The following is a 25,607-nucleotide window of genomic DNA, read 5'->3' as shown; positions in this document are numbered from 1 at the left end:
TCCTTATCAAGTCCCTGTTGCAAAAAGTCCAGAAGTTGGGACATTGAATCCTTCAGAGGATTCTCCCCTCGAGCTAGGCACCAAGCCACTAAGGTCTGCCACGTAGATTCGTAGATCCTGTTAGTGGCTGGGTGGCGGGAGGCCTGAATAGTAAGGATTACTGTCTCGGAAAGGTTATCCGCCCTCAAGACCGCCCGCTCAGCCTCCTAGCAGTTAGGCGTAGCCAGCGGAGGTCGGGGGAGTGAATGGAGCCCTAATGAAAGAGGGACTGAATCATTGGTAGAAGCCACTGAGGTTCCACAGAAAGATTGACCAGGTCTGCGTACCATGGTCGGCGTGACCAATGGGGGACAATTAGAATGATCTCGGCCTCTTCCTCTTTTCAAAAGAACAGAAACATTTTATGCCAGGAAACCCACTCATAGTGAAAAATTATTTTTTTTATTTTACAAAACCATATTTCTTTATTTTTCATGTAAATAATATAATTTTTAGTGGCACATCTGTACACCCCTGAATTCTGTTTAGAAACAGAAGACAAAAACATTAATTAGGGATATCAAATATATGAAACTCCATACAGTTAAAAACAATTTTAAAAATTGGCATCAAAATAAGCAGCTTTTAGTTAACTGATCAAACAGTGGATTAGATCAGGAACGTACAAAAGACACAGCAAAGGCCCCTAAAATTCCCAGTTATCTGTTAGAAGCAGCATAAAAAGTTGATTGCACAAGAATGAAAATCAAGTTCCTTAAAATACTTCATTGGCCAGGAATCAACACAGAAACAATTGAAAAATTAAATGTGTTTACCTAGACTCCCACATAAGACTTCACATTAGATTATTTCCAGAAAATTACAGTATTATGATTTTCAGTGGTGATTATGTAATCTGCACGAGCTTGAAAATTACGTTTATTTTAAACATAACACTGCAGCAAGCCCAAGTTTTTAGAAAAACAAGAATTCACCCAATTACTACTACATAGGAACCAGATACCGTGTTTCCCCGAAAATAAGACAGGGCCTTATTTTGGGGGAGGTCTTTAGTATTTTTGCGATGCAGGAGGCAGAGAGCGTTGCCACTCATGACTGCTGTTTTGTTGCGCTGCTCATTAGCTTTTCAATGAAAGCACAGATGTAAACAGTGGTAGTTAAGGAATGAGGCATGTGGTGCGTCACTGGGCCTGCCACTCTTTATGCGGTGGCCATTAGCATGACAGAAGGGGCAGGATGGATACGGTTGTGGGAGGAGCCATTAGGTAAGGGTGTGGGGGGTGCATGGGGTATGTTCCCCCTCCCTTCCCCCCCTCACCACCTCACCTTGTGTTGTTTGCGTGGCAAGCAATCAGAGGAAATGGTGGGGAGCTGCACGTATGCGTTTGGGGAGGGCTTATTTGGGGGGGAGGGCTTATTTTATCGCATGTAGCGCATGCACTCAAAAGCTCAATTGGGCTTATTATCCGGGGAGGTCTTATTTTGAGGGAAACAGGGTATATTATCCTTCCATAAAAAAAGAAGTGCGTGTTGCTTCTGACACAGAATCGTTTTATGGTGGGAAATCAATACATCTGGATTTGTGAAACATTTCTTGCACTAGTTGACTAGCCATATTCTAGCAGTTATGAGGGGGGGGAGTATAATTTCATCTTGCTATATACACTGTTAGGTAGATCAATTAAGTATAAAGTCAGGCTCTATATAATAATTACCTTAGAATAAATTATTATTTCTCTCCTGGATTATCCTACAGCAGGAAACTGGCTAGGGTTTTTTGGGATGTCACAAAAGAAGAGAGATTCCAACATAGGAACAAATCCCACTGTAATAAGGAGCACTTAAGAGATATTTTCTGTTAATGATGTCTGGAAAGTGTCCGGACATTTGTCATCTATTACTTACAAATCACAGTACATTCAAGTTTACATTCAAGGCACAGTGCAAGAGGACATTAACTGTTAGTCTTGGTCGAAGGGCAATCTGATGTTACTCAGGAAAACACATACAGCATCCAGCTCCAGCTGGCTCATCATATTCCCTCTGTCTTCTTGTCTGAAGCAGTGCCCCTTTCGAATTGTGTTCAGTAATTATGTCTTCTACTCGGGTGATGTACAGCAGAGTGACCATCACTCCAAAAAACTGTCAAGCAAACAAACAAACAAAATTGTTCCCAGACTATTTGTTTTCTCCTCTTGTCCTCCCCTGTCACCCAATAGCCCTTCGGAGGACAGCAAGAACCCATGATTTTTGCCCAACTTTGACACTGCATCATGAACATTACGCAAAGCCGAAAGAAGTAATGATGAGTTGTTGTTGAGTTCTACCTGTTTCTCCTACGATCAGGAGAGATTCCTGAGCAGGCAGGACTCTGCTGCAATCTGTGGTTCAGGATTCCTTGCCCGCCCAGTAACCTGGGCAAAAGGAGGTGGTGGAATCTAGACCAGGGGTGAAATGCTACCAGTTCGGACCGGTTCACCCGAACCGGTAGTTAAAAAATGCTACTGGTTTGGGCAAACTGGTATTTCCGACGATCAGCTGTGACGCACAATTTATATTAGCTAGAAAGCAGGATGTCCTGTTTTCATGTCCGTTTTTGACGCTTTGTGTATGGGCACATGCATGGAGGTGGTGCGTGTGCTCACATCTGCGAACTGGTAAGTTAAGTAGATTTCACCCCTGATCTAGACTCAGACGAGGGAGGGAGGGAGGGAGAGCAATGCTCTGTTTACCTTATAAAAAGAGTTACCTGTGGAAACAATATACCCAGCAAAATTCCAGCCATGGCGGCATAGTTGTCCATAAACCAAATGATTACAGCATTTGTACATCCTCTGATATATATGTTGTGTTGAACACTCAGGCGCTGTAAAGTAATGAATTACAACTTTGTTAATGCAGGGAGAGAAAATGGCCTTCCCCTTTCTTAACTGGAAAGTCTACAGCTCTCGCACATTTCATGCAGACAACCCACTCTTGGAGTGAATTGGCAAGAATAGCTTCTTACCAAGCAGACTTCCCAGAGAAGGCTTGGCTCGGCTGAGATATCGGAGTGCCCATGACCAAAGTCTGTTTGACCATTTAGATCAGTAGTGTCAAACTCCATTTCATTGAGGGCTGCATCAGAGTTGTGTTTGACCTCAGGGGGCCAGGGTGGGTGTGGCCAGGGTGGGTGTGGCCAGCTCGTCACTCATGTTGGTGCCTGGGGTGACACGAGTGCCCTGCCAGCAAAAACGGGTTCCCGAGCTCCATTTTTGGCTGCGACGGCCTCCTGCAACCCTCTGCCAGTGAAAACAGAGCTCGGGAGGACCCTCCCTGTGGGTGTGTTTGCCAAAGCAAAATAAAGAACACAGGACAAAAGGAAGTAGTGGATGGCAACAATCCCCTTTAAAAATGCATAAAGTTTAGCCATCCTTAAAACAACAAATTGATAAGTGCTAAATTTTGTTCTTCAGTCACTAACTCCTGATTTCTCGCAAACCCATCAATTATGCCCAGCCCCACTGCTCTCCACTGTCTCCTTGAGTTTGCCCAAACCCATGTTCTCTGCATCAATGACACCATCTAACCATCTCATCCTCTGCCATCCCCTTCTCCTATTGCCTTCTATGTTTTCCAATTAGTTCTCTCTTTTAATGTCAGGGTTCCAAGTAACACCCCCAATGAAAGAAGACTCTGAGGCTTGAAGTTCCTCAAAGTTCCATTTTGTTAGAGATGCCATATTGGCACATCTGGGAAAAAACAAATCTGAAAGCTTCCAGCTTTTCCCCACCCAAGTAAAAGTCCAAGTCCCTGCCATCACATCGTCAATCAAGCACAGTCCCACCTGGAGATGCCTCCCAGTCACACCCCTCCAGGTGCCGGGGAGAATGTCCTTGACTCTCTGAGAAAGGAATATTATTATGACTATATATCTCCCATACTCCATATAACCCCCTCCCATTTTCCCACAGCATTAAATGCAGCAGGCCTGAAGGCCCAATGTAAAATATGGCTTCCAGGCCTGACAGGCTTCCCCCCCCCCCCCACCCCATGAGAAGATCATGTCCTGTAATGAGGTGAACACAGGGGGTTAAAATTAAAACCCTAACCATCTCTCCAGCCCCACCAGGGGGACCCTTTGGCTTATCAGGGTATTTATCATAAAATTGTTTTATCGGTCTATCTGTCGTCACATCCCATGGACCGTAGGACCAGAGTATCTGCGCTTCAGCTTCAGTATCTGCTTTCCAAAGGACCTTTGGGGTTGATTTCCTTTGATTGATTTGATCTCCTTGCAGTCCATGGGACTCTCAAAGAATCTTCTCCAACTGCAATTCAAAAGCATCAATTCTTCAGCACTCAGGCTTTCTTATTGTCCAACTCTCACAGCCATGTGTTACCTCTGGGAAAGCTTTGACTATAAAATGCTAAATTTAATATATTTATATATAATATTTCACTTCCCTACCTCTTCATTAATCATTTTATATCCACACATGGTATTAATGACTGTTGTCTGTGGAAAAAAAACACATATAAACATATTTACTTATAATGTAACATGAAGAGATTTACATAGCTTGTTTTAGAATTTGATATAAAAATTGTAACATAATCATTTTTTTTTTACTTTTTCTAAAGTAAAAAGTTAAAACCCAGTATGTATATTATTATAGTTTGATTAAAAAATATTCACTTGTACGAAAAACATTTTTGTTCATTTCAAATAGCAAACAAAAACACTAAAAAGTGAAAAATCACTATCTAGTTCTGCCAAGTTTTTAAATATCTTTTTAAATAATTTTAATAGCTTTCTTAATAATTTTATTAGGTTTATAGAATCTCAAGAGGAAGTGTTTGGGAGCACAAATGAACCTCCATGCATCCAAATTATTAGAATTCATTGTAAATGGGATAAAATTTATTATTATCTAAATGCTCAAGCATGACTTTGACATCGATACTTGTTTAAATATACATTTCACTTTGTTCATTTACTGTATATATTTGGTCATTCAACCATTTTCCTCCACAAACTTGGTTTCATTAGACCACTATTTCTCTTGAAAACAGCTTATGAAAGATTTAAGCCATGAATCTTTCCCCAAATACCTCTGAAAATTCAAGATTTATTGTCTCATATATATTAAGTTTTGAACAAGAGCATTCGATAACAGGAGTTGAACAAAGAAAGTTACAAATTCACTGGGATTATACTCTGAATACTAACCCTCTCTAAAATAAGGGAATCAATTAAAAAACACAATTTCCACCCATTTCAATTGCTTCGTACCCGAATAATCCTTTCCTATCTATTTTCTAAGTAATCAAACTTGTACCAAAAAAGATGCTTGTCTAATTTATTTATATATAGTCATTATAAATTTATAAATTTAAATTTATAATGAATATATATAAATTTAAATATTTTTTCCTAGACTGTATTACTTTGTTATGAATAAGACATAAAACTTTTGGTTTACAAGCTTAAATGTGATTTTAAAGTTTCTACTACGGTAACAGGGGTGGATTCCTGCCGGTTCTAACTGGTTCGGTAGAAGAGGTTCCACAAATCCATCATACCGGTTAGAACCCGTTCCTCACGGAGCGCCTGCCCCACCCCACCCTCACTCACTTCCCCCGCCCATTCCTTCACCACTCGCGGGCAATAGCTTGCGCGTCCGGTCTCCTAGGACTTCCCCGAACTTTCCTAGGAGGCGTGGCTGCCAGAAAAGCTCGGAGGCGTTCCAGGGCATCCCCCCCCCTGGTTGAATGGCGAAGGTCAAGCCAAAAGAGTCGATTTAGGGCACCCCCTTGGCATTGCTTGATGGAAGCCCCTTGAGGGCTGAGAAGAAAAGATGAACGGCAACTAAGAAGCCTTTTCTTTTGTTTATATCCCTCTCCACCTTCCCCGTTTCTCAGTCCTCGTGGCTGTGCCTTCTCGCTGCCTTCATTAACTCCGCTCCTTCTTGTTTACCTGCGTGCGTGGCTTCTTTCGTTAGGCTCCACAATTAGTGTGTTTACTCTTAAGCAACATGGAAATGGCCTTGGCTTTGGCTCTTTCAAAGTAGATGTATACTTTCTCTTGAGAGCAAACAACACCATTTCATTTTTAATAGATGCCAGGCAGTGTGCTCACAGTTTCTGAGCCAACATTTTGGTTGCTAAGCAAGAGCGCTGTTAAGTGAGCTTCACCACGTTTTGTAAGTTGGCCACGCCCACCCAGTCACATGACTGCCAAGCCACTCCCACCCAGTTAGTCCAAGCCACTCCCATCCAGTCACATGACTGCCAAGCCACTCCCACAAAACAGGCCACACCTACAGAAGAGGTTCTAAAAAAAATTGAAACCCACCACTGTACGGTACCAGAAGTGTTCAAGAGATCAAAAAAAGCCAAACGGGCGGCCACAACCATTCAATTAAATCTCCATTGTTTTTTACACAATGCATATCAAAAGGAGTGGGCCTTCTACTCCATAGTCACATGCACCTCCTTGACTTTGTTTTCCTACTCCCATGGGTGCCCTGCTACTTTTGTTGTTGCTGTTAGTTGCAAAGTCGTGTCTGATCCATCATGATCCCATGGACATCGTTCCTCCAGGCCTTCCTGTCCTCCACCATCCTCTGGAGTCCATTTAAGCTCACATCGACTGCTTCAGGGTTGATCTCCTCTAGGACTGACGGGTTGGATCGTCTTGCAGTCCAAGGGACTCACAGGAGTCTTCTCCAGCACCATAGTTCAAAGGCCTCCATTCTTTGGCACTCAGCCTTCCTTATGGTCCAACTTTCACAGCCATCCATTGCAACTTAAAAACCATAGCCTTGACTATACGCACTTTTCTTGGCAGGGTGATGTCTCTGCTTTTTAGTATGCTGTCTAGATTTGCCATAGCTTTCCACCCCAGGAGCAAGTGTCTTTTAATTTCTTGGCTGTACCAGCCAAGAAACCACCAGTGTCCATCAGTAAGAAGAAGAACCTTTTGTCAAAGAGATAAGCTATCCAAAGCCATGAGTGGGGAGGATTACAGCTGCATTACCATAAGGCTTTTAAGATTTAGCTCTCAGTATACAGATCAGACAGCTGAATAAACAGATTAATGCCAAGATTAACTCTTCTTACAGATAGTCCTTGACATATAAACATTCCTTTAAAAATTAAAAATTACAACAGCACTGAAAAAAGTGACTTATGATGGTTTTTCACACTTATGACTGTTACAGCATCCCTTGGTCATGTAATCAAAATTTGGATGCATGGCAGCTGGTTCATATTTATGACGATGCCCTGAGCCATGCGACCCTTTGCAACCTTCATGCGAACCTTTGCAACCAAGCATGCGCGGGTGATGATCAGCTGACCAGCGTGCATGCTCTTACTGGAGAATGCAAGACCAGCTCTTTCACTTTCTGGCACTGCTGCGCGCAGGAAGGCCAGCTAATCATTGCGTGCGCATGCATGCCATAAACCTGGAAGAGGAACAATCAATGCCGTGCGTGCCAATCGACATGGCTCCGCATGCTGCTTTGTGCACACGTGCCATAGGTTCGCCATCACAGTGCGAGCGCATGTGTGTCAAACTCGATTGCATTATGTAACATCACATGGTGTATCGCGACGTGTTTTGCCTTTACGGAGCCAGGGTAGGCGTGGCCTGCACGTGAACGCATCCGGCCCACAGGCTGCCAGTTTGACACCCCTGTAAATGGACTTAACTCATGCCACATCCTTCCCTAGGCCTGATAAGTGCGCTATTATAGGTAGCAAAAAGTTAGCTTTTTTTGATTCTGGCAAGATTTATTGGGCTTGAAAAGCTTTTGTTTACATTATCCCAACAGATTTTCACTAAAGTGGCAAAGCCTATTATCCGGATCTTATCTATGCCATGAAAATAAAGACGCCGAGCTCACATATTAATTATATTTTTTCCATGACCGTAGAATAAATGAATAACAGCTGCTCACATTTGTATTTTTCCAGTGAAAATGCCAAGCTACTTTTGGTAACTATGTCAGACAGTTAATATTTATTTGACTTGATTTATTTTTAGAGTGGTGTTGTGGCATCTTTCAGATAATTGGGTATAACACAAGACAGCTTTGAAAAGATGTCCAGGACTATTATTTTAGGTGTTTATAATGTTATTTTTATAACTAAAAACATTGCCATTTTTTATCCTTCTGAAGTCATTTGAAAAAAAACACATAAAGGCAGTGGGTATTACCCTCACACATTGGTATTGTTATTATCTGATAACAGAGTGTATACTTTTTTCTTATTGATAATCGTATCAGAGCATTACAGATAGTTTACCTCCAACAACTATTAGCTAGAGCTAAATTACTATAAATTTAGCATGACTGTACCTAGGTTTACTTCCATTCATGAACTGTAATAATACATATTCTGGATATGAATTTATTATTAGAATTGTATGGCCTTTAAAAAGCCATATTTCATAGTGCATTTGTGACTGTCACAAAAAGAGTTACATCATATAATAAGCCTCAACGACATGGCAGAAGGAAAAAAGTTTGGCTCTTCACTAGCTTCCAAAATATTTTTAATAAGACAAACAAATTCTTTATCAGTGAAAAAAAAAAAACCCTAATACAAATTACTTTGTTTTTAGATTTATCCAATTTATCCAAATTTTCATTAGGAAAATTGTATTTACATTCTATGCTCCTAATACCCATAAAGCTATTTCCATACAGCCATGAATTATGTTTTATTTCTGTTTATTTTATACCATCTTTATTGTAGTTCTTCAAGTCAATCTAGTTTTCTGGCAACTACATGCAGTTTTCTTGGCAACATTTGTGGAACCAGTCTGCCAGTATCATCTTCTCTGGCCTAAGAAAGCGTGAGCAACCCAAAGTCACCCACTATAACTTGCGTTTTCCTAGCCTTTTAAATACTACTACCCTATATCAAACTGATTCTCCATATACATGTACAAATCACATCAAACAAACTGATGGATAGAACATAGAATATGGAACAACAAAGTTGGGAAGGACCTTGAAGGTGTTTTGGTCCAACTTCCTGCTCAAGCAGGAAAACTCTATGCCTGTGATGGCGAACCTATGGCACACAGAGCCCTCTCTGCAGGCATGCTGGCCATCGCCTCAGCCCAGCTCCACCATGCATGTGTGCACTCCTCCCCCCAGCCAGCTGGTCTCCGGGTCTCTGCCATACATGTGTAGAACGCATGCAGGGGCGCTCGCGTGCATGTGCAGAGGGTGCTTGCATTGCATTTTGGTGGTACGCACGCCCCCCACACCCCATTTTTTTCTTGGAAGGCCTCCTGCACCAACCTAGAAGCCAAAATGGGGCATGGGGATGCCACACAAGGCCCCCCGCGTCCCGTTTTGGTCCTGGAAAGCTTCCTGCACCAACCTGGAAGTCAAAAATGGGCAAGGAGCGGGGATGTATGCATGGGGTCAGGGCACATGCATGGGGGCGCTCGCATTGCATTTTGGGGTTTTGTGCGCATGTTTTGGGCACTTGGCACCAAAAAAGTTAGCCATCACTGCTCTACACCATTCCAGAGAGATAGCTATCCAATTCTTGAAAACCTCCAGTAATGGAGAACCCACAATTTCCAGAGGTAAACCATTCCACTGATAATTGTTGTTACTGTCAGGAGATTTCTCCTTAGTTCTAGGTTGGATCTCTCTTTAATGATCTTCTACATGTTACTTCTTGTCCTGCCCACTGGTCCTGCCTTACTTGGAGAATAAGTCAACTCGCTCATATCTGTGACAGCCCCTCAAGTACTTGAAGACTGCTATCATATCTCTCTTAGTCCTTCTTATTACCTAGTTCCTGCAATCGTTCAACATATCATTTACCCTCCAGACCCTTTATATTTTTGTTGCTCTTCTCTGCATCTTCATTATGAATGTTTCCATAGACAGATTATTGTTTTTGTTGACAAGCTTAGCTTTTAGAGAAAAACTATCGATTTAACACAATGTGACAAACATTTTAAAAGCTGCCCAATTCATTGAGAATAATGCATTGTTTTTACCTTGTTTGAGACACAACAAGAGTATGGGACTCCACAGGCTAATGGTCCTGGAGCAGAACAATCATGATACTGATTTTTTGACCAGTCATTATAATCTTCTCCACCACAACACTTAAACTTTAAGAGAAAAGGATATTATAATGTAGCATACTTAGCATCATTGCAGAATGTAAATATTCCTCATTTAAAAATCATGATCCAGTCAAGAAAAAAAAAAAAACTATTAACGGGGGTTATACAGTAAGTGATATGCAATAATCCTCAGTTTTGGAAAAGATTCTGTAGGGAAATAAGGCCTTAAGATTTGATCTGACTAGACTTAATTCAAATCCCGATCTATTGTATACTTCAAAAGTTAGTGATTAAGGAGTATAGTGTGTGTGTGTGTGTGTGTGTGTGTGTGTGTGTGTGTGTGTGTTGCCTATATCTGTGTACACATGAATGTTCCCTGGTATGCAAGAACAACATTTGTTTAATCATAAAGAAAAAGAATGTGCATTCATTTGAATTTTAAAAATAACAGCAAGGTCAAATATAAAGAAATGTAAAAAATTAAATCTTTGAAAATCTCAATGCATATTTGAATCCTAGCATAAAGACAGAAAAAATGCGAGAGTTGGAAAGCAGTAAGATATTATAAATACAATTATTTTTTTCCCTCCAAATAAAGAAGATCGCCATTGTAATTTAATTTAATTTAATTAGATTTAAGCAACTATATGGTATATGGTATATAATATAATATACTTGTAATGTAAATAATAATAATATAATATAATAATATAATATAATATAATATAATAAATATAATATAATATAATATAATATAATATAATATAATATAATATAATATAATATAATATAATATAATATAATATAATATAATATAATATAATATAATATAATATAATATAATATAATATAATATAATATAATATAATATAATATAATATAATATAATATAATATAATATAATATAATATAATATAATATAATAAATATAATATAATATAATATAATATAATAAATAATATAATATAATAATATAATCACTCATATTCATTCCATTCAGCTTGTGTTCCAATCTATCTATATGAAATACAGGGGATTTCATTATCATCTACGTATATGATGTCTCTCTAGATGTTTTTATTACATTAGGCTTCTCAGCGGCTTAGACAAAAATAACCTAATTCACAAGTTCATGAGAATTTTAACAGCCTATTTCCTTCACTAAGAGTTTCAGGTTTCCAAAAACTTATAGATCAAAACATTCAGCTCCACCCATGCTTTAATTCTATTGAATTCAGTGGAGCTTATTTCACATCAGATATGTTTATAATTATACTGTAAATTGTAATATTGTAATGTAAATGATTAACAAATAAATCACATTCTTTGATAGTCTTTTATCATAATTTTATCATAACAATGTCACAATTTATTATGGTAATGCAGGGGTGGGCTTCAAAAATTTTAGCAAGGGGTTTTCTGCCCAGTTGCTGAGTGGGTGTGGTCATGGTGGGCATGGCCTAGTCAGCCTCCTGCACCACGGTGGGGGGGAGGGGCGTTTTTTCCCTCCCCTGGCTCCGAAGGCGTTTCTCTAGCCTCCAGGAGGGCGAAAACGGCCTCCCTAGGCTCCATGTGTCCATTTTTCACCCTCTCTGAGCCTCCACGCACACCTTGCACTTAGCTGCATCCAAAATGGGGTGCATGGAGACTCCTGGGAGGGGCAGGGTGGGTTGGGCGGGAGTGGGGATTTGGGGGTTCTCCGAACTTCACAGAATCTTAGCTAGAGGTTCTCCTGAACCCCTGTGAACCCCCAGCAGCCCACCCCAATGTGTCACTCTTACAGACTTATTAATATCTAATATATTATTGCTACAGTATTGTATTGAAACAGAGAATGGGAATTTCCAGTTAGCCCTTTTCTTACCCTCTCTGAGAAAGGACTCCCCAGACCATCCACTATTTCTAGAACAGTGGTACTAGAAAGGCTAATTTTCTCTATTTAGCTAGAGACTAGAGTTATCCAAAAGTAGGAAAGCCATATATAGTTAAATATAAAGTATATATTGCAATGAAGAAAGCCACACAAGCATCCAAGTTTTATAATTGATGTTATATATCAGAGATGAAATATGGTATATGTGAGTTAAGTCTGACATAAACTAATAGAGATTATCATGATTGGAAAGAAGGAAGTGAAGAAAGTAGTTTTTCTTTCTCTTTCTGCTGATAAATGGCTTTTGTTTGTAATCAACTCGATGTCACCCATTATTTTATTATGTTCAATGGAAGTTGCTCATGGAAGCAGCAGAAATGCACTGCAGTTCTGGCAGATTTCCACAAAAGCTTTTAAATATTTTACTATCAAATGAATTTTATTTTTCTGAATGTACACCAAAATACAATGTATTTTTAATCTGAAATCATTTTTGAGACTTCATGCGCAATCATCAACATCTCAGAAGCTCTCCTAAAGAAACACAAAAATCTAGCATGTCTCTCCTGAAATTCTGGCAATTTTTAAGGCGCTGCAGGGGAAGAAAATATTGTGAACTGCTAGAATATTAATGAATCTATAGCAGTTTGGGCAAGATTGAGTTGATACTGAAAAACAAACCTCCTTTTGAACAAAATCCATGATGTTTTTGAAGTCCAGGTCATCGTAGTAATTCTGAATTCCTTTCCTGATATTTTCATTTAAAAACTCAATTGTCTTTAAAGGGAAAAAGACGTGAAAGAAAAATGAGAGTCAGCATACATTCATATAAAGCTGAGCACAGTAGGTGACAACAAAGCTTCTTGGAGACATCTATAAAATCGTACTTTTTCATCAAAATAACCCAAGCTCCATCCCTTTCCTATGTGTGATATAACAATGCAGGTACAAAAGGGGTGGATCTTACAATGCAACAGCACAACCTTGTTTTCATCATTTGCCCTCCCCAAACACCTGTTTTCGTGTCATGTATGTATGTATGTATGTATGTATGTATGTATGTAAAAAGTTTTTTATTGAATACAAATTAAAACACTGGACACCGTGTAACCGTCCTGGCAAAGTCTTTGCCATACATACTAAGATATAAAGTTATACATTATAACTCCCATGCTTATTTACAATTGGTCTATTCAGTGTTTACAAATCTAAAAATATCATATTTCCAACCATGTTGCTTTGTTTTTATCTTATACATTTTCACTATTATAGTTTCATACATAATTCTTATCTCCATTCTATAAATCTTAATCATTGCTTATTTTGGGTCTTTGTTCAAACCATCGATAAAATTTATCCCAGATCTTGTAATATTCTGATTGGTCTTTATTCTTCAATTCCCAAAGTGTCAGGCTAGGTGGCAGGGTGTTATCCTGCTTCCAGTCCCTTTTTGCGGCTTTAAAGGGCCACCGGGAGGTGCATTTACTATAAGTGTCCTGCACAGCAAATTGCCTGGGGACAAACGTCCCGCAGTGAAGCGTCCAGGAGAAGGAGGCGGGACAGGAGCGTTAGTTGGCCATTGCCAGGGGAGGAGTGCAGGCGGAGGGCCCGCCAAGCATAAACGCTGGTGGTGAATTAGCTGCTGTCCAGGAGAAGGAGGCGGGACAGGAGCGTTAGTTGGCCATTGCCAGGGGAGGAGTGCAGGCGGAGGGCCCGCCAAGCATAAACGCTGGTGGTGAATTAGCTGCTGTGGGGGTGGGGGGCCTGCAGAGAAGGGGGCATGGTAATATGACAATATGTCCTTGACCCCTATTGTTTCTACATTATTGCAACACATATTACATCAGAAAAGCCCCTGAAGTATAATGAAATACCATGGGCAACATACAGATCTTTACCTGCCTAAATCTTTTTAAAGCAATGTAAATCTTTATAGGCTTCCTAGTGACACATATAAAGCTGATTTCAGTTTTGGGCTCATTACCAGAAGTTTCAGTTGTTAATTTTAAGTTTGAAAGCTGCCAGCCTTTTTAAAACTATATTAGGGGAAAGACACATTTATGATACTCAATCATCAATATTTCATTGATGCAACAGATCCATTACTAGTTTAATACATGAAAATACTATTAATTATATAAGAATAATTTTCAAAGCTCAAAGTTTCCAGAGTGAGAATATTCTAAAGAGTTAAAGATTATGCAAGAGAAAAAGCCAATTCTATAATGCCAAATGAGTTTAAACAGATGCTTGCACTGTTATGGCAGGAAAGCACACAGGATACAGTATTTGATACTGGCTCCAACTTCCGAAGAAATTAATTTTTTTAGACTTCATGGTTATCAAGGTAGTTAAAAATAGCTCAGAAAGCCCGAAAAATTAATGAAAACTAGTCCAGCCAAGTATAATTGACACTACATATATTACTTCAGACACTTAGTTTTTAAATTAAGTACATTTTTAATTACTACATTTTAATTACAATTTAAATTTAATTTAAACTAACTTGGCCTTCACTGCAGACATTTCTCACAATATTTTTGTTAATATTATACACATATGCACTTTAATTAATAATGTTAATATATAAGTCATGCAGAATCCAGATTCTTTTTTAACCTAACTTTAAACTGGTTAATTTGGCAAACAATTTTCTTACCTTACTTCGGAAAATTAAGGCTGTAACTCCACCAATTAGTTCAATGAACAAACAAAAGCCCAAAATGTACATGAACTGCAAAAGAAAGATTTTTAAAAAAAATGTTATATAAAACTTGTACAACCAAAAAGCCTTTGTTTTGAAATGATGAATGTTTACTTTTACAATATTTAATTAGAATAACTTTCAGAACAATTGGAGATGGGTTTAGTGTATTTGAGCTCTCACCAAGAATATCTGCAGGGTATGGCTGTAATGTATGGTTGAAGCTCTACATCAGGGGTGTCAAACTCAAGGCCTGCAGGCTGCATCCGGTCAATGGGGTGCTTGGATCTGGCCCACAGAGGTCTGGCAAACAGTGAAGGACCAGCCCGTGGTGCCTCTGCCAGTGAAAACTGAGGTTGGGGGGGGCATTTTTTCCGCTGGCCATCGCAGCCAAAAATGGAGCTTGGGAACCTGCTTTCACTGGCAGAGCGCTCGGGCCTCACAGGTGCTCCCGACATGAGTGATGTTGAGCTGGCCATGCCCACCCCGTCCTCCAAAAGTGAAACACAACTATGATGCTGCCCTCAATGAAATCATGTTTGATACCACTACTCTATATGGTTTCTATGTTCATCATATGTGTTTGTGTGAGTCAGGTACAGCTTTGATCGCACCATTGCAGCCACCATTTTGACTTTTTTGACCAAACCTTGGCAACAGCCCTAGTCCTTAGCCATGCTTTGGGGGAGATTTTTAATCTAATTTATTCAGTTGAGAAGGCATCAGGAGAAAAGTTACCTTTTCCTCACTCTCCCTAATTTCACAGAGCAGTGGTTCTCAACCTTTCCAATGACGCAACCCTTTAATACAGTTCCTCATGTTGTGGTGACCCCCAACCAAATTTTCTTCTTTCTTTGTAAGCCGCCCGGAGTCCTCTGGGATTGGGCGGCCTATAAATTAAATAAATAAATAAATAAATAATCAAATTGGTATCTCGGTTCCTAAGACCATTGAAAATATGTGTTTTCCAATGGTCTTAGGCGACCCCTGTGAAAGGGTTGTTCGACCCCCAAAGGGGTCCCGACCCACAGGTTGAGAACCATTGCCATAGAGAGACACGCTACACCAGGCAAAGTGAGATAACTTGCCGCAGGACAATTCAACAAATACAAGGGTTAAATTAAACTGCAACTGGCAATGTATTATATTGTATTGTATTGTATTATTTGTATGATGCCCTTCTCCGGGAGGACTCAGGGCGGCGAACAATTCAAGGGGGAAAAAAAGGGGGAACATAAAAGACAAAATACAAATAATAAAAGTAGACAATAGTCGCACAACCATACATGTCGAGAGGGGAGGGAACTCATCACCCCCAGGCCTGCCGGCAAAGCCAGGTTTTGACGGCTTTTCGGAAGGCCTGGAGAGAGGTGAGGGTCCGAATCCCTGCGGGGGGTTCATTCCAGAGGGCCGGAGCTGCCACAGAGAAGGCCCTCCCCCGGGTAATAGCCAGGTGGCATTGGCTGGTAGATGGCACCCGGAGGAGGCCAACCCTGTGAGATCTAATGGGTCTGTGGGAGGTAATTGGCAGCAGGCGGTCTCTCAAGTACTGCAATGCTGCAATGGTACATGTATGACTCACTGAATGACCATAGCAATTAGTGACAGATGTTCTGGTCCCAACTGAACAACATTCTAGTATGAAAGAATAAAAGACTCTTGCTCAGATTTGCTTAATTTCTAAGAAAGATCTTTATCTAGAGTCTAGACCGTGCAGTGTTTTGAAATGGTCTTAACTTTGTTTTTTTTTTACATTACATTATGCAAGCACAGTTATCTATTTATTAAATTTATTTGCCACCCATCTCGCTGTGGGGCTATTCTGAATGGTTTACAACAGCAAAAACATAACATTATAAAACATGTACACATAACAATAGTAAAACAATTACACAATAAAATAAACAATGAAAATACAGCAATATGAATTAAAAGATAGGCGGGAAATGAGCAGAACGCGCAGGATGGAAGCTGATTAAATACGGGTTAAATATTAATTAAGAATAAAGGCCTTTACAGGCCTGATATTTCTTAAATGAATCTTACTTTGGTACTTCCGTTTAACTTTTTTAAAAGCATTTTTCCTGGATCCCTATCATAAAGCAATAAACTGCTTTATTGACAGACTGACATGAGCCACCAATGATCCACTGAAATTTCTTTCTGCTATTTTCTGAAGGAAGTTATTAGACGAGTTTTCTTTAAACTGTTTACAGACAGGAAAATGAAAGTGTTTTGGAAGGGTCAAGGAAAATAGACTTCTACTTAAATAAAAGTACTTACAGCTTGAAGAAGGTGTAAATTGTCCCTCAGAGAAGCCAATACTCCAAGGAAGGACACAAGGAACATTACGATGCCCAAGAGAATCAGGATGATTGCTGGAGCTAAGAAGGCACTTTCAAGGGTTTTATATTTCTGTCTTTCCACTTCTGCATAAATGCCCACAGCTAAGACAAACGCCCCTAGCAACTGCAACAGAAAAAGTGGGGGGGGGGGGGGAAATGCCATATGCTTACAAATTACAAATTCTGTGCATTTCATTGATAACCAAGTTCAGGATGTTTGCTAAGCATCACTAATCCAAAGATTGCAATTGGAATAGGTTAATTTGCTTTTTTTTTTTTTTTGCAAGCATGCAACGCTCAAAAGCAGGGGTCCTCAAACTTTTTAAACAGGGGGCCGATTCATGATCCCTCAGATTGTTAGGGGGGCGGGCTGTGTGGGTGTGGCTAGGTGATCATGTGACTGAGTCAGCATGGCTAGGTGGTCATGTGACTAAGTGGGAATGGCCAATTTAGCAGTCCATTAAACAATACACACAAATTAAACTTTAATTTGTTATGCTCCTGGGGGTGGAAAGCAGTTTAGTGAAGGGATGCGGCTGCCTTGGCGGGGGGAGAGGTACCTCTCTCCCTCTCCCTCTCTCTCTCTCTCTCTCTCTCTCTCTTTCTCTCTCTCTCTCTCTCTCTCCTTCTCTCTCCCTCCCGGCTGGAGAGGCCAAAAACGGTCCCATGTTTGACCTTCTCGGCCTCCAGAAGGTAGGTGGTGGCCAGTGGGTAGGGCAGCCTTGTGGCCCCCTCACCGGCCGGATTAATGGCTTCGTCAGGCCGTATCTGGGCCCCCAAGCCGTAGTTTGAGGATCCCTGCTCAAAAGGAACTAACTGCCAGTCAGAACTCACCATTCCTGGCCAACTGGGAATAAGGAGCACTCATCAATTTCCCTCAGATTTCTGCCAAAAAACCAAATCACTCCACCCTCAGCTTTGAAAAACAAATTGTAGCAGAGGCAGAGCCTGAGGGGGGAGTCAAGAGAAGAATCTGTCTGGAGTCCTTGCGTTGTCACAAGTGATCCAAGTCCAGTTCCCCCTTGAATTGCATTGACTGTTATCTAGTGTCAATTTAGTGCTGGCTGTTGACTAGATTCGTGCATAAAAGCATGAGTAGTAAATGTTCTTAACTAGAACTTAACATGTGGTTTTGATTCTTTGTGCATGACACAAACTTCAAGCAAGCATTTTGGAGCTTGTTTAAAATAACCCTACTCTCTCCATTGTGGCCTTTTTTACCCAGTCCTGATTTCCTGTTTCCAGGCTTGGATATTGGGATCCAGAATGTGGTGATACAGGCAGTCCTCAACTTACAACCATTGGTTTAGTGACCATTCGAAGTTACCGTGACACTGAAAAAGTGACTTATGACCATTTTTCACACTTATGGTCATTGCAGCATCCCCATGGTCACATGATTAACATTTGGATACTTGGCAACTGGCGTGTATTTATTATCATTGCTGGGTCCTGGGTTCATGTGATCATCATTGCAACCTTCTGACAAGCGAAGTCAAGGGGGGGGGGGGTCAGATTTACTTAATACCCGTTACTCACTTAAAAACTGCAGTGATTCATTTAACAACTCTGGCAAGAAAGATAATCATATGGGGCAAAATTCACTTTACAATAGCCTTGCATAGCAAGATAAATTTTGGACTCAGTTGTGGTTGTAAGACAAGGACTATCTGTAGTCTGGCATTCACTCTAATGACTACCTGGACTACACAGTGACAACACAACTTTTTCATGGACACTTACTACTTATAGAATAGAATAGAATAACAGAGTTGGAAGGGACCTTGGAGGTCTTCTAGTCCAACCCCCTGCTTAGCCAGGAAACCCTACACCACTTCAGACAAATGGATGTCCAACATCTTCTTAAAAACTTCCAGTGTTGGAGCATTCACAACTTCTGGAGGCAAGTTGTTCCACTGATTAATTGTTCTAACTATTAGGAAATTTCTCCTTCGTTCTAAGTTGCTTCTCTCCTTGATTAGTTTCAACCCATTGTGTCTTGTTCTGCCCTCAGGTGCTTTGGAGAATAGTTTGATTCCCTCTTCTTTGTGGCAGCCCCTGAGATATTGGAACACTGTTATCATGCCACCCGTAGTCCTTCCTTTCATTAAACTAGACATACCCAGTTCCTGCAACCGTTCTTCATATGTTTTAGCATCCAGTTCCCTAATCCTCTTGGTTGCTCCTCTCTGCATTCTTTCTAGAAATGGTTTTATTTATTTTAAACACACCTTGTTAATTAAGCAAGACAGAGCTGGGACAAAGTGTGACACCCATGCCAAGTGAGTCAGCTGATCAGTAAGGGGCATTACAGTTTCACCTCAGCTGAGAGAGATCTGACTCATGTTATGACCTCATGCTCCCTAGTATATACTTACGCAAACAGGTATCAATCTAGCTTAGTTTCTATCTAGAAGAACCATGCTATGCTAGGAAGACTCCATGTTTCTACAAATTTTGACTTATGTAAAGAGGAGAAAAGCTTAGCAGACTTACCCAACTGAAAATAAGAGGAAATAGATCCAAAGAAAGGAAATATATTGGAAAGTATATTTCTTGAAAGAGCATAAAGCAACTCTTCCACCAGAGGTGAGTTCCTACCAATTCACACCTATTCGGTAGAACCGGTTCGTCAAATCTACCAAACCGGTTAGAAGAGCTCCCACCAGTGGACCCGGAAAGCAGGCCACACCTACAGAAGAGGTTCCAAAAATTTTTGAAACCCACCACTGGTCCTTGGATATGATTATTCTACACTATCATGCTCATATTTATAAAACTCAGTGCCTCTGTGAAAGGTAAGGATGACTACTGCGTTTGTGGTGCAATCAGAACATTGCGTGTGTTGAAGTTGCTTTAACGCAAACCAAAGATGCCTTTAAAAAAACAAGTTTACATCATATTCTTATGCATGCCAGTGCTGTGTGTGAGGTAATTTAAGGTGGTTCTGACAAGTGTCGTCGGCATCTTCATATCCCGTCACATGGGCGGCAAGCTACTCCCATCCGGTCACATGGGCAGCAAGCCACTCCCACAAAGGAGGCCACACCCACAGAGTAGGTTCGAACAATTTTTGAAACCCACCACTGTCTTCCACCTACGGTTAAGTAATTGTTATTTGATATCCTACTGAAGAGTAATCTCTATTGTTAAGAGATTACCAGGAATGAAATGTAATCTATAGTAAATACGCATTTTTATATATTGTGTACTTTATAGTTTTCACAAAACCCTCATTTTCTTTCCATTTATTTCTGATCAAAAACACTTAAAGAGATTTCTTCTGATCTATACTATATCTCATGATTTAAAAATTAGATCTACTCTGCACTACCTTATTAACTATGACTCCTAATTTAATTTGCAAACAGAGGTCCTCTAATAGTGAATGATAAAGGATCAGAGAAAAGTTTGAATTGTAAGGAATGTGACTAGATCACAAAGCAATTACTGGCAGCTGGATCACAGAACTATTGAACAGACTGATTTTTTTCAAAGTAGAGCTCATCTGATTCCCAAACTCAAATTCAACAATGAATTCAGCAATTGAACAAAATTCAAGAGGAATGTGGAGATCCAAAGAGGAAATTCCATGTTATTGCTATTGACCTGAAAGATGGGAACAGAGGTTGCATTTGCTGCACTCTGAATCAAAAGAAGCATGAGATCATTGAAAAGACATGCTAGTGTGCAAGAAAAATTTAGGCTTTTCAAACAATTTAGCCTAATACTGGAAATATGTACTCTGACACAATCCTAGACAGTGGAGTACCACCTGGGTCTGTAAAATCTGGAAATGTCACTGGAAGGGTGAACCAGTTTAACCAGTAACGTTTATTTCGTTAATAAACTGCAAAACCAATAGAGGGCTCGTAAACCAAAAAAAATGCAATAATTACCTATTCTTCTTCCTCTTACAAACACTACCCAGGTAATTTAACATGTTGTTAAGTAGTTTCAATTCAAGAGGCACTCATCCAACTACTCTTCAGCCAGTTAGATGATATACAGGGCGGGGCATAACCTTTTCCTAGGGGGTCACAGCAACACTTGTAATAACAACACAAATAATTCATACACCATTCGAAAGCCCATCAAAAACTGAGTTTATTGACACGATTTAATAGTCAGTATGACCACCATTAGCCCTTCAAACAGCATTCAAACGAGGTGGATAAGAACACAACAAATCTTCAAACAGTTCCGTTCGATTTTCCAGATTTTCCAGAGGGCGGGGCATAACCTTTTCCTAGGGGGTCACAGCAAGATCGACAGCAGTTTACAACTTCCGCGACACCTCATTTTAAAGCCCATAAAAAACTGAATTGAATGAGCTATTAAATGTTAAATTTGTTTCGGTTGAAACTTTGAGAATGAATTTGGAAACTGTGTTGAAAAATCTGGAAAATCGAACGGAACTGTTTGAAGATTTGTTGTGTTCTTATCTACCTCGTTTGAATGCTGTTCGAAGGGCTAATGGTGGTCATACTGACTATTAAATCGTGTCAATAAACTCAGTTTTTGATGGGCTTTCGAATGGTGTATGAATTATTTGTGTTGTTATTACAAGTGTTGCTGTGACCCCCTAGGAAAAGGTTATGCCCCGCCCTGTAGTACGGAACAAAGTAAATCAATACATGTTTACCCAAGAAAAAAAATGAAATATGAGATTCAAGAAAGCATGTAAACTTTTTACAAGTGCCTTAAGCATGTAAGTTGGGAGCAAATCTCAATCCTTACTAGCACTGATGGTTACCTAGTTTGAGTAATAAAGCATCTGCAAGAAAACAACCAAGCTCAGAGACTACCTAGAATTCATTTCAACCCTGAGCTACAAATATTCTCCTTTTATTAGAACTGAGAATCATAGAATAATGAAAAAAACAGGTTTCTATAAATGTTCAATGAACAAGACGACAGCACGGAACGGAAAGCATAACATGTTTACAATACATGTTTAACGAGAGGTTCATTTTGAGAAACAAAATGTGTACTACAGTTGGTTTTTATCATTTTTATTTATTGTATTGCTGCATTTATCATTTTAACTTGCTGTATGCCTAGCGCCGCGTAACAGAATGAGCTCCCGTTACTTGTCCCAGCTTCTGCCAACCTAGCAGTTCAAAAGCATGTAAAAATGCAAGTAGAAAAATAGGAACCACCTTTGGTGGGAAGTGTTCCATGCACCTTTGGTGTTTAGTCATGCCAGCCACATGACCACGGAGACGTCTTCAGACAGCTGGCTCTTCGGCTTTGAAACTGAGATGAGCATTGCCCCCTAGAGTCGGGAACTATATATATATATATATTGCCAAAAGTATTCGCTCACAACTGATTCTGATTATGTGGATGGGTGAGCAAATACTTTTGGCAATATAGTGTATATGCGAGGGGAACCTTCACCTTTACACAGTTATTATATACACAGTTAATATTATCTGTATTAGATGGTTAATTAATCAAAAATGCACAATAATTTCATTACAATTGTGCAAAATGCATTTAAATAGCTGTAAGTGGCAACTATATTGGGAAGTATGGCATTACACAGAGGAAAAAGAAAGTGGAAGTAATGATACTTGAACTGTATTTCTCATCACCCAAGAGCTTAGGAGTTTACAATCACAATAAGAAGTCTTATCAACAATAGATTTTATTCATAATTATTTGTTTACTTGTTTATTTCAATGACATCAGCCATGTGCTAAGTGGACTAGTCCACGAATTGTTTCCCCCCAAATTTATCTATATTCAGCTCAAGGAAAATAAAAATAGGAGAGAGAAAAAAGAGTATTAAATCCAAATGAAGTAATAATATATTTTATGATGTAGTGTAAACATCAAAGGATCTAAATGACTAATTGTTCCACATTTTACATTTGCCTCTCAATTTATATATCTCTGAAATTTATGTGGCTGTCCAACTTGAAAGATTGTGACTCTGGGCAAGAAAACAAAAGAAATCAGAAAATAATAAAAATAAATAATAATAAGCAACCAGTTATCACATTTCTGTTACATCCTCTAGGTGGGAACCCCAATGAACCTGCCCCAATGCCTGTGAGACAACCATAATTTTGCCCCTTTCTAAAGGCAAACCATGTATCAGGGAAGTGGGGGGGGGAGATAATTTCAGAGGGATAAAGGAAAAGCCTGACCTCCTGGGTCCTGCCAGATGACCTTGCTCCAGGGAAGTGACCCCCAAACTTGCCCATCCATGTGGGACAGGCAGATGCCACCAAAGAGAGGTGGTCCCACAAATGACCTAGTCTTATTCCATGTATAGACTTTTACAGATGACAATCAGCACTTTGAATTGTACCTGGAAGCTTACTAAGATCATTAAGCACTGGTCCTACACAGATGGACAAAGATGCATCCACCTGCTGCATTCTGTACCAACTGAAGCATCCAGATGCTTTTCAAAGGCAACTTCATGTAGAAGACATTGTAGTTATCCAAATGATGGATTACTAATGAGTTACAGCAAGTAGAAACTCCCCATTCAGGAATGGGAGCAACTGGCATTGAGCAAAGGCCCTTGTTGCCCACTGCTGCGACCTGCTACTCAAGGTACATTCACCAAAAGACATACTTTCCATTTCAAAGCTGAAGAGCCAGCGCTGTCCGAAGAGTCATGTGGACGGCATGACTAAAGACCAAAGACCAAAGGTGCATGGAACATTGTTACCTTCCCACCAAAGGTGGTCCCTATTTTTCTATTTGCATTTTTACATGCTTTCGAACTGCTAGATTAGCAGAAGCTGGGACAAGTAACAGGAGCTCACTTCATTACGCGGTACTAGAGATTTAGATAGATAGATAGATAGATAGATAGATAGATAGATAGATAGATAGATAGATAGATAGATAGATAGATAGATAAGATTAGATTAGATTAGATTAGATTAGATTAGATTAGATAGATTAGATTAGATTAGATTAGATAGATGATAGATAGATGATAGATAGATAGATGATAGATAGATGGATAGATAGATAGATAGATAGATAGATAGATAGATAGATAGATAGATAGATTAGATAGATTAGATAGATTAGATAGATTAGTTAATTAGATAGATAGATAGATAGATAGATGGATGGATGGATGGATGGATGGATGGATGGATGGATGGATGGATGGATGGATGGATGGATGGATGGATGGATGGATGGATGGATGGATAGATAGATAGATAGATAGATAGATAGATAGATAGATAGATAGATAGATAGATAGATAGATAGATGTAGGTAGGTAGGTAGGTAGGTAGGTAGGTAGGTAGGTAGGTAGGTAGGTAGGTAGGTAGGTAGGTAGGTAGATAGATAGATAGATAGATAGATAGATAGATAGATAGATAGATAGATAGATAGATAGATAGATAGATAGAGATAGAGATAGATGATAGATAATGTATGTATTTATGTATTATATGTGTGTATATACACACACGCATATATACATACACACACACATACATAAATGCACATACATACACATACTATATTTTTATTATTTATCATAACATAAATTACAAATTAACAATTTATTCTTTTATTATTTTAACATTATTTTGAAAGCATGCCTAATTTGATTTATTTTTTTAAAACAATGACCCCTCTTTTCAAATTAGTCGTCTGAAAGACACACTCACCGCCTTAGATTTTATTTTACAAAACATAAAGGCTGTAGGTCTTTTTAAATAAACACATTTTTTTTAAAAAAAAATGAGTAGCCCCAAGCAGGACATTGATGCTCCTCATTGCTCCCTGAGAGTAAAATCTGATTGATAACTTGTCTGGAGCACCTGTTCCTGTATTTGACCATAAAGAAAAATAACTACAGTGTTCATGCTTATGTTTATACTTATACCTGTTATCTTTTACGTTTTTGACAAACTAAGCAAGCAAGCAACTAACAAACAAACAAACAAACAAATGTTTAAGTCAATTAAATGACAGTGCACCAGCATTTCAATTCAGAACCGCTCTTCATTAACCAGCACAGTGCAAATATAACCGGTGTGCGTGTCTAAAAAGATGAAACTAAAAGTGCTTAAAACATACGAATAGAAAATTCAAAAACAAAGCAGTGGAAGAAACCAAAAAGAATTCCCTTTGGGGAAAAGAACGGGGGCTCCTGACAAGGGCCGCCACCGTCCCGAGAAAGCCTCCCCGCGAAGTGCCCCAAAGGAGCCGAGCTGCACCCTTGCTTCAGCCTCCCAATTTGAACGGCCGTCTCTCTAACGGCAGGGACGTGGTGGCGCTTTCCAACCCCCGACCGGGCGCCTCCGACCGGGATCTCCAGCGGAGACCGAGCCGTGGCCGGCCTCCCCCTCCGCACTGCGCGGAAACTCTCCCGACTCCCGGGGGCCACCGCTTCTCCGCACTTACCCAGAAGACGGTGGAGTAAATGACGAGCGTGAACTTGAGGCAGAGGTAGGGGAAGTGCGAGCAGTAGCGAACCTGTTCCGAGTCTCCCTGCGCCGCCATCGCTTCCGCCCGCCCGCCACCTGCGGCTCTCCGTGCCAGCCAGCCCAGAGGCGGCGACGCTGGCGGGAGGCTCCTGGAAGAGGCTCCCCTGCGCCAGTC

The 25,607-nt window shown here is 40.0% G+C and overlaps 1 protein-coding gene across 1 annotated transcript; it reads right to left on the bottom strand.

Moving 5' to 3' along the window:
- Positions 1 to 419: 419 nt before the first annotated feature.
- TSPAN15 (tetraspanin 15) lies at positions 420 to 25,570 on the bottom strand. Its single transcript, XM_014054298.2, has 8 exons — positions 25,410 to 25,570; positions 16,951 to 17,136; positions 14,623 to 14,697; positions 12,645 to 12,740; positions 10,019 to 10,135; positions 4,451 to 4,498; positions 2,750 to 2,866; positions 420 to 2,142 (listed from the first exon to the last, which is right to left on the bottom strand). Exons 1-8 carry the CDS (start codon positions 25,506 to 25,508, stop codon positions 1,990 to 1,992), a joined length of 891 nt encoding a protein of 296 aa, XP_013909773.2. The 5' UTR covers positions 25,509 to 25,570; the 3' UTR covers positions 420 to 1,989.
- Positions 25,571 to 25,607: the final 37 nt, after the last annotated feature.

This window comes from Thamnophis sirtalis, unplaced genomic scaffold (genome assembly GCF_051295495.1).
Source record: "Thamnophis sirtalis isolate CommonGarterSnake01/CBP01778 unplaced genomic scaffold, rThaSir2_p1.2 scaffold_15, whole genome shotgun sequence".
Classification (NCBI taxonomy): domain Eukaryota; kingdom Metazoa; phylum Chordata; class Lepidosauria; order Squamata; family Natricidae; genus Thamnophis; species Thamnophis sirtalis.
The sequence above is the reverse complement of the archived record's forward strand: the minus strand, read 5'-3'. Positions and strand labels throughout refer to the sequence as shown.

Coding starts and splice junctions, on each gene's coding strand:
- TSPAN15 (XM_014054298.2), bottom strand. CDS start 25,508: ATGGCGGCGCAGGGAGACTCGGAACAGGTTCGCTACTGCTCGCACTTC. Junction 12,741..14,622: donor CCTTAATTTTCCGAAGTAAG/GTAAGAAAATTG, acceptor TTCCCTTTAAAG/ACAATTGAGTTTTTAAATGA. Junction 10,136..12,644: donor TGGATTTTGTTCAAAAGGAG/GTTTGTTTTTCA, acceptor TTTCTCTTAAAG/TTTAAGTGTTGTGGTGGAGA.